At 42.6% G+C, this 10,400-nt stretch overlaps 1 protein-coding gene across 1 annotated transcript in view; it reads right to left on the bottom strand.

Annotated features, from left to right (window-relative positions):
* Window positions 1–5,461: 5,461 nt before the first annotated feature.
* The window catches only part of rbpjl (recombination signal binding protein for immunoglobulin kappa J region-like), a 20,351-nt gene continuing 15,412 nt past the window's right edge, over window positions 5,462–10,400 (bottom strand). Inside the window, exons 11-12 of the mRNA XM_085776718.1 lie at window positions 8,943–9,046; window positions 5,462–5,949 (exon numbers count right to left, since the gene is read on the bottom strand). Of these exons, the coding sequence (XP_085632844.1) occupies window positions 5,634–5,949; window positions 8,943–9,046 (420 nt within the window). The 3' untranslated portion in view covers window positions 5,462–5,633. The remainder of the gene's footprint in view (window positions 5,950–8,942; window positions 9,047–10,400) is intronic.

Here is a 10,400-nt window from a genome sequence, read left to right as displayed (position 1 = left end):
ATGTGAGCAGGCTCACATACTAAACTAAGATGGCCCATTCAAATGAATAAGTATCAAACTATAAGCCTAAACAGGAAGAAGTAGAGGCTACAGTTCCTCGACCAACTACTAGAGTGTGTCTCCATGATAAAATGTCCAACTTTACAGGAGAACTAAACATGTTTACAGGATGGTACAAAAACTGTTTTGGTCTCTACAGTTAATTTCCTCCTTTATGATGACTGATTTGACGTTAAAGCCTCTTTTCGCGGCATGTGGGTGAGTTTGTAACAAAGGGGCATCACGCACCTACGTAAGTCTGAGCTCCAAACAGTCGTCTCCTTTTGGCCCATTCATGGATTAGCTAGGAGTTGGGGTGAAGTCAGGTACTAACAAGATGGCAACAGGAGAGCAACTCACTCTGAGCTTCAGAAGAATCAGAGAGTATATCCATTTTTATTTGGTCTATGACGTGAGGGCTGCAGCGTGGAAGCAGGTGAAAAGCTGTCAACTCATAAAAGAAAAGCACTACAGTTTGTTGTGGTGAGAATGACAAAGGAGAATTTAGACCCTGCCGACTCTCACACCTCCACAAACCTGGAGATTGTCAAGCTGGAAAGGTGTACAAACGCTGGTCAAAAAGCTCTCGTCTGACTTGGACCTAGAAATCTTTGGGCCGTATTGATAGGTTGCAGTGTTGTCAAGAACACAAGCCGCCTCAGGATCTAACATCTAGTTCCCGATAGTCATGATCTGGTCACACAGAGAAGAGTTGACCATGCAAAGTAAAGAAATAACAAAGTGTATAGGAAAATATAAGAAAATTCATATCTCAGATTTTGATAAAAGATCAACTCTGAATTTTAAATATAAAAGAACAACTGGCATTCATACCGTTGATTTATAACAATCATTAAACGAGAGACTGTTGAGGTTTTAAAGAAAGGCTGCATTCAACAGCAGCACAAACGACCTTATGGCACAGAGTGGAGGAGGTGAAGGGTCTGGATGGAGACTGAAGGTGTGTTCCTATAGATGGAACCTAAGAAAGGGTCTTTTCATTCATCAGGATGGGGGGAAAATGTGGCGGCGTCAATGTTTTGGGCACGTGAATCTCTCAGTTTGAAGTTTCTCCCACATGATAGAGATTAGGAGCCGAGAGACGCAGGGTCTTGTGTTTCTGCCCGTCTCCTTCCTCCTCCCACACATGTTTGTCTTGTTAATGATGAGGAAGACGAGGAGGAGAGGACGGGAGAGAGGGAGAGAGGAAGAAGAGAGACGCGTGCCGTTCTGTTCCTGTCAGAATATGAGACACGTGAGGCCTGAGGGGAGGTGAAGGTCTAACTGCAGGGTGGAGGCTCCGCAGGACGGACGACCAGACACTGGAGACTCAGGTTATGTAACAGCTGAACACTGATGCTGCAGGTTTGATCCCAGAGACAACACTGGTTTCATTTAACTCATTTCGTTTTTAAAGTTTCTTTGCAAACCCACAACAATTAAAGAGCACATCTACTCTCATTTAGTCAAGTGAGCACTTTGTTAGGAACACCACACTAGTTCCTCCCTCTGCTCCTCAGCTCATTGACTCGATTTGTAGAAACACACTAAAACATAGTGTGCATCAAGTGAATTTGTAGTTCAATGATGAATAAAAATGTAGTTTCAAAGTAAAGAGCTGCTTCAGAGTTGATAAAGCGGTGAACAATTTTAAAATAGAGCAAACTTTAAAGCATTAGTAAGCGATCCGGTCGTTTTGGCTAATGCTGCGTTCCAGGCAGGCTTTTGAAACCGTAAATTACAGCTTCAAGTCACAACTTACGACTTTGTAGCGTTCCAGGCAACCCACTGGTGTTTTTCAGACCTGTTTTACCTGTGAAAGTGCACTATAACGGCCACTCGTAACTTCCCACCCGTGAACTCGTACCAGATCGAACTGGTACGACTTCACAGGTCGGAAAAACACGAGTTACGAGTTGCCTTGACCGCACCATAACTTCTTGTCAGCCGACGGAGTTAGCAGCCCCCGCCCTCATCATGGATCTTTTGGTCCTCGTCCCTACGTCACCACATTCACGCGCATCCCTTGGCTGCACCAGACTGGCTCTGGCTGCACACACAGCCCTTTATGCCATTCTCTCTCCTCATTGGATAAAACTTGTAGGATACGAAAAAAGTTTTCTCCTCGGCTCAGAGCAGAGCAGAGTGACTGACAGACCCGTGTTTCGGTCCAAACACTCTATGTAAGTGATTGCTGTCTGAAGATATAACTATTTAAGACTTATATTAATACAAAAATATCGCTTACTTCTGCTTTAACTTATATCAGCTTTTATCTGAGGCTGTTTCTTTTTTTAATGAAACACATAATTCCTGCCGTCTCCGCCCACAGCAGCTCATCGCTCAGCTCCTGTACCTGCTGCTCCTGATCTGAACCTACTGAAGGTAAAACCCTGACTGTTGATCAGTACCTCACACAACCTCAGGTCAAACAACCTGAACCCTCACTTCAAGCACCACACCAGTATCCTACACCTACACCTGTAACCACAGTGGGATATCTAGTAGCCTACATCCAGCCTTAAAGGGCAGGACATAATCCACCTGCAGGTGACTGTGCAACATTTCATGTGACCACAGTGTGTAAGTGTTTAGAGCTGAGGTAAAAAGCCTGACATTTTAGATGGAGATGAGGTGTGTTAATCATTCAAACAGTATGAATACGTATGTAAATATCTCCCAGAACTCAGACGCTGCTCGACACGTGAAACCACAGCACAGCTGATGTGTGTGGAGGACACAGGGACATGAGATGATCACACCGGTCCAGTGCCTGGATGCGGCAGGTGGTGGAAGCTGTTGCCTTCACTTTACTGTAATTTGAATCCAATCTGTTTTTCCCATGAAGCTGTAGACAAACACGAGACCACTTCTCCTGTGAGAACTGATCTGAATGAAGGCAGACGACCTGGTGAAACGTCTGAGCTGAGAAGAAGTGGCCGTGTTAAGAACGAGAAGAATGTAGGGATGAAAAGGGAATGAAGTTTTGGTTCAGTATAGAGCAACGTGTGGGAGGTCCCGTCACGCTCGTGTTATTATCTGCTGCTTCGCTTGGTCAGAACAAAAGAGCTTTTGGTTTCGACCGCACACTTAATTAATCCTGACTGAACTAGTAAAGATCAAACGTACAGAAGGAACAGTCAGCTCTGATGGTTTGTTGAGTGCTGCTGGTCCCACACACGGTGATTCCCCGGATTAACACGATCGGGACAAGAGTTGAAGGGACAAAAAGAGAATGTACTGAACAGGATCCAGTGACTTTTTTTCCTCTTTATCGCTGCTCTGGGGGCTCATTTATCAGAAGTGTGGTCAGTGGGAATTTACAGGCAGCTAAAACAAAATACAGTGAACTGTAGTGAGAGTTTAAGAGAATTTTTGAGAAGAAGATTTAATTACTGATACACATCCTTGTTTCACACATTTTCTCATATGTCTCAAGATGAAAGGGGATTTGATGGTTTCAGTGACACTGAATTCCTACACACAGCTTCCTCTTCCTGCGTGTGTCGCCAGGTTTCACTCATAGAAAACTGTATAAAGACTGTGTATAAAAAATTCATTCAGGAAGTGAAGTGATCTGTGTCTCGATGTGTCAAAAGTTCTCTAAAGGTTTTGCTCTTAGATCTCTTAGACGCTTTCAAGGTGCACAATTTTACACCTCAGTGATTTCCAGCTCTAAATTTAAAGGGATAGTTCAACATTTTGGCAAATTGGCCCATTGCCATAATCGCTATAGTCATAGCAGTAGGTTTGTTACCTTTAATTGTCGGTGTAAGCTATTTCTAGAACGGTGGAGCAGAGCAGCAGGCTGCTCAGGGCTACGCTATGGAGGCTAAGGGAATTTCTTGGTTTTCCTCATCAAACTCATCAAATACACAACCCAACAACTCCAAAAGGCTGTCGTGGACAAGTTGTGAGCTGCACAATCACCACGCTATGAGATAATAACGGAACGTTACGAGACGGAGCTGTTTTAGAGGTAAATTCATGCAAAACCGCTGATGCGCGTTGCGTTCAGGGACAGTTTTTCAGCAAGCAGACTCTGTATTTACCTCGAAAACGGCTCAGTTTCGTAACGTTCCATTATTATCTCATAGCGTGGTGATTGTGCAGGTCACAACTTGTCCACGAAAGCGTTTTGGAGTTTTGGGATTTTGTATTTGATGAGTTTGATGAGGGAAACCAAGAAATTCCTTTAGCCTCCATAGCACAGCCCTGAGCAGCCTGCCGCCCCGCTCCTCCGTTCTAAAAATAGCTTACACCGACAATTAATGGTAACGAACCTACTGCTATGACTATAGCGATTATGGCAATGGGCCAATTTGCCAAAATGTTGAACTATCCCTTTAAACCAGATGAAGATTTTACTCATAGACGACTGTCCTGGATGCGAAGTTTTCAAGAAATGTTTTATGTCATTGACATTTGAAATTCTTGTATGCACTGTTTAACTGGGTTTCATCACCTGGCCTGTTGGTGGTGAAGAGGAGCGTCCTCTGATGTGACGATCCAGCTGCAGGTTAAAACCTGATGAACTTCTGCTTCATCAGTTTTTCAGAGAAACTGACTGATGGTAAAGTCATTTGACACACCAAGCTCCTCTGGGAGTCAACTGTGCTGCCGTTTCACTGCTGAACCCACGTGAATTCTTACAGTTACAGTGGAGGAACAAAGTGCCATTCACACCACGGCTGCAGCCGGGGCCGAGGCTCAGTGAGAGCTCGCTGCAGCCACCACCAGTTCACAGAGTATCGAGTTAAAGTGCTGCTTCTTTGAGGATCAGATGGTTTGAGTGAGTGTGTGTGTGTGTGTCTCAGCGCTGCTTTCTCTCACAACAGCAAGGCCTCGGCTCGCGTGTCGTCCTCCAGAAAAAACTTCCTCTGGCTCACTTGACTCCGTCTGTCACTCATTTACAATTCATTTCCACTCCTGTGTTTAATCAGCTCAGTGGCACTGAACGCATCGGCAGCCATAGAGATCAGAGACTTGTGAAGTTGAACTTCAGGACTAGAGGGTTTGTTCACTCTCATTATTGCTGTTGATGAAACGTCACAGTTTTCATATTATTATTGCACTTTCACAACTCTGTCTCTATGAGCACAAATGAGTTAGAAATATTATTCTAAACATCCCGATTTTTCAAAGAAACATTTTTTTAAATCAATCTTTGAACATCACTTTGAATCTCTCAAATCTGCACCAAAAAACACATCAGCTGTTTACACATAATATGAAATGCAAGTCTTTTACATTATATATGTCCTTTTCTTTCTTGATTGCAGGTTTTCCATTTTTTCAGTTAGTATATTTTACCTTACTGTAACTGTAAATGAAATGCAGATTTGGCCAAAAAATGATCATGATGAATTTGATCCCACAATAGATAAGTTATAATCATTTCTATAACATACCGGTATCGGGGCTAGGAGAAAATGCCACTTTTTGCACCTAATGTTCTGATCCAATAAATCGCAGACCAGGGAAACTGTTGCTTCACCTCTGCATGTTCACTGATACAGGATCAGTGTTGACCCGTGAACACACCGTCAGCTCTCTGCCATGAGCTCCACTCGATGACCAGACTTCAACTGATGTCACATGAACAGGTGGAAGTTGGCTCTGGTGAACTCCTGATGAATGGTCTCCAACAGGACGTCGTCCTGCTGGCCTCCTCCTGTTCCTCCCTCTCTTCTCCCTCCTCTTCCTCCTCCTCCTCCTCCTACTACTCCTCCTCGGACCAATGCTGACGGCTGGAGCTCGGGGGTGTAGGTGAAGCTGAAAGTCGTACGGTAAATCAGGCCGTCCAGTCGGATGAGAGACAGGGGCACGGTGATGACGCGACGCAGACTGCGCCATCCACCGTTGAAGACGGAGACATCAGGAACAACGCAGAGCAGAGACTTGGGAGACCTAAGCAAAGACAGACAGAAGAAGATGAGCTGAAACATGCTGCTCACACAGAGTCTCTGCTGCACCTCTATCATATCATCAACTGTTGTTTTTCATTATTGAGGTTTTTAACAAATAAGAGCTACAGGAAACAAAACACAACTGAGTGCAACACACAGAGGGAACAATGGGTAACACAACACCTTAAACTTCACACAGATAAATCATCACCTAGATTTCAAATAAAATTAATATGCCAAGATTCAGAAATTGTGTTAGTTTGTTTTTTAATAGTTTCTTAATAAAAAAAAAATATGATAGGAGCCCAACTGTGCAAAATCCACAAGTCTTCACTTAAATCTTACAAAAAGCCTAATTATGTGTTTATAATAATTAGAATCTGCAAACAGTGAAAGAATGTAGTCTTTATCATAAGACCTCCACCTACCTAATAAATAAAGTCTTGGATTTAACGACACACAGGGATAAAATATCAACAGGGGTAAGAAGATCAAGACACTGAAAAACTACCACTAATATAAAAATGACAGTTCACTGCTCATGTCCTGCTTCCTCTCTGGGGTAAAATCCATTCAGAGCAGCATCAACTTCAGCTGTAAATTACATGAACATTTATGAACTGACTCCAGATGCAGCTGCAGATGTTTTCAGATTAAACAGCTGTAAAAGGCCTCTCCAGCAGACAGGCTCAGTCAGGGAGCAGCTGTCCCTCCTGCACCTTAAGGTACCATTTATCTGGTCCTGATAGCTTCTAGCTTTGGAAGCAGCACCATGCTTGCATTGGCTGACTATTTAGCTTTATGTATCAACAGGTGTCTAATGCAAATGATTCAAATATTTAATGCTGTGGACACGTGTTTCTTTTGTTCCTGTTCTTCTTCTTAGAGTTAAGTTGATCCTGTGGCCAAAAAAACAGAGGAAATGAAACTCACGACCTAGGTGTAATTTCCTGAGTGTTTCTTAGAGGGGAGAGAGATTGATGTCACAGTGAAAATGACTCTGATCGTCCGGATGTAAAACTGTCATTACTTCATTTTATTCTCGTTCACATATGAATGTGAATCTGTGAGGTCACAGTGTGACATGAAGTGATTGTAACGTGAACTTCAACCTTTGTCCACTAAAGTCCAGTCGGTTCATCTTTGGGTTGTTGTGACTGTTTGTTGTGAATGTTTGTGCCATATTCGAAGAGGTTCTGTTCAGTCATTACTGAGACATCGTGTCGGACAACAAACCAACATGGCTGCTCTGACTGTTTCTAAGGTGGAGAAATAAAAAATGAGGTTGGAATTAAGGGGAAAAAACAGCTTAACTCTAAAAATCTTGTGTAGAGTTACATCCTCATTACAGGAGACGAAACAACAGAGGAGTGAAATGTAAATGGTAAATAAGTAGATGATGAGAGGATTATGTGACAGTGTGAATGGAGGCATGTGGCTGGCATCGTGCAGCAGACATCTTGAATGGCCCTCTCTATGAGCTGCTCCGTTCAGACCAGCTCACTCCTCCGGCTCTCGTGGCACTGAGGGGTCAAGTTCCTAATTGGCTGCAGCTTCTCGTACAAACAGCACATTGTGGATGACTGTTACACAAACACCTCTTTCCTCTGCGCTGCAGCGTCGCTGCAGAGAGCGGGGGGGTGTTTGCAGAACCTCGTGGTGAGCTGCTTGCAGCCAGAGACGCTGGCAGACGAGACCTCAGCGCCTCAGGTGTGGGATCTGAGGTAGATTTTGACGTCAGAGATGGGTTTTGGCTTTGAATGCGTCATGTGAGGAGACGCCTGTATGTCAAGTTTCTGCAGAGCTGAGCTGTAATGTCTGACAATTGGAAAGCATTGAGTCGGCTGAGAACAACAGAAGCTCCTTCATGCTCCTCGGGTCTCAAACAGGAATCAAATGTTGTTATTATATTTTTTTTAATCAAATTTTCTTTAAGAAAATTAGTCAAGTAAAACACATGTGTTTGATTAAACCTTCTATGTTATAGAATATAGAGCCAGGCTAACTGTTTTCCCCCCGAATCCAGTCTTTGTACCAAGCTGAGCTACACTGGTTAAATGATGTTAGCTTATCTATCCTCTAAGTCTCAGCAAGAATGTTTGTTGTTTGCATTTTACTTAAAGACGCCATATTTTACACTTGTCCTCACTCTGAGCCTCTCCCTTGATTGGCTGACTGACTTTCTTTCAGAAACATCCCATAATTCTCAGCAGAATAACTCAAGTCTGTTGTGTTTTATTGAAATTCCTCAACAAACAGCAAAATAGCTGCTTTTGAGATCTGGGTCACATGAAATATAATTTGGGTTAAACTGCCCGGTTACATAATGCCTGGTCTGGAAGTGCCGCTCAATATTTCAACGTGAAAAATGTCATAAAAATGTTCGGGTCAAGTTTTATGAACTGAGTCACTAAAACAAGACTTGAGCTTTAATTTGCCCCTCGTTCTGCTCAGCTGCACACCTGGTGCCTCTGTGGTGAAACAGCACCATAATAAAACACATGAAACAGCCATAAATTGGAAAATAGTGCGTCTCAGACTGATTGTTAAAGAACAACAAAACATACAGTAAGTCATTCAAGAGACCAACTGAGAACTGACTGGATCTCTAAATGTTGAGAAACTGACATCGAGTTATTCTCCTGTAAGAAACTTGTATGACACTTAGAACTCAACTCACTGAATAAAATGTTTGACCAGTTTTCACAAATATACATTTTTGTTCATCAGAAGAAAAACAAATATTTTACAGACATAAGTTTTGGCCTCTGTCTGCCAGATATGTAACAACATCTGAACGACAGCAGGTTTAACAGAGCAGCCAATAAAAGTCTAATAACAACTGTTGGTAAAGTGTCTGTATGTGATGTTGTACAGTTGTAGCTCTGTGTTTAAGACTCAGTCAAAACAGGATCTGCCAGAATCTCTTTGTCTCGTCATCTCTCTCTTCAGACGTGTTCACATCAAACAGAGACATGACCCCCACTAACTTACTTGAACATGGTCTCGGCTTCACTGTTGCCAAACCAGACTTTGAGATGAGGACTGAAGTTTTCTCCATGGATTTCCAGCATGGCAACGTGTCCTCCGCCGTTCACCTATCGTAACACACACACATAGGACAAAGTTTATTATATGAATGCAAGTCCAGTCTGACTGCACTGGAAAATCAATAGAGCTCTTTTAGCATTTGATGAAAAACTGTTTATGATTTCTGGCCCCACCCCTGTTTTGAAATTTTTAGTTTAATATCCGACCTTACCTGAAGGCACCTGTCATTCTCTTAACCAGAACCAAGAAGTTATACAGTACAGTTAGTATACTAGACACACTCATGTCTGCAGACACACTCATGTCTGCAAGGACTTTCCCTCCAAACCAAAGAATAAGAGTGGACTTAACCTCATGTTATTTTATTTGGGAACATTAAAACTGTGATTTGATCAGTTCAATGTTACACAGCTTTATTTGTTCCATGTCACATCGGTTTAAGTTTAATGATGAAGACAAAGAGGAGACAGAGACAGTGGATACACATATCAATCAATCAATCAATCAATCAATCAAATGAACTTTATTTGTCCCGCAAGGGAAATTTGTCTTGGACAAGTAGCGCCGTAAGAAACAACTGCCTTTTACATACATACATACATACATACACACCAGAATATACAACAGTAACGATGGCAAACATACCCCAATAAAAGAGAAAGAAAGAAATTGCGATGAGTGCAATATGCATTATGCAGAACAGGAAGTTATGTAAAATGCAGAACAGGAAGTTAAAATGCAGAACAGGAAGTTGCGGTCAGGGTGTGGAGGCTTTCATTTCAAAAAGAGAGAGAGAGAAATAAATGGAGGAAGAGCATGTGTTTGTATGTGTGTGTGTGTGTGTGTGTGTGTGTGTTGTAATGGTAAATTTGAATATTCCTTTGTTCTAATTACACACCCGTCCCTACCCCCTGCTTTCCCTCCAAGGTATCAGATCTTCTTTTGTTTGTTACCCATTTGTATTTTAATGTCTAGACCTTGTAATTGCATTTCAAGTTTCAGAGACACCCAACCTCTCATTTCCTCATGATATACTCAAACCCTTTTGGATTTTAAAGTGCATTGATTAGACCTCTTAATCACACTCCAGGATGTCGGTGCCAATACCTGTGAAAAGATATCCTGAGTAGGGGGCTGACCCCTGCAGCAGACAAATGGGTGTGGAATATACCTGAGGGGGCGTTCCTCAAGTATAAATGTTTAGGTCTCCCCATTGTCTTTGTCTTTTCTTACCCATCACCCACTTGGATTGGAACTGGCCATTCCTTGCAAGGAAATAAAATCATGTCCGCCGGCGAAGTCTCTATTTCATTATTCACCAACAGCAAACGGCTAAGAATTTCTACGACAGTGTGTGTGTGTGTGTGTGTGTGTTTGTGTGCGTGTGTGTGTGTGTGTACG

The sequence above is a fragment of the Trachurus japonicus genome, chromosome 5 (genome assembly GCF_045865225.1).
Source record: "Trachurus japonicus isolate A0001 chromosome 5, Traja_1.0".
NCBI classification, from domain to species: Eukaryota; Metazoa; Chordata; class Actinopteri; order Carangiformes; family Carangidae; genus Trachurus; species Trachurus japonicus.
This window is presented reverse-complemented; position numbering and strand designations above follow the sequence as displayed.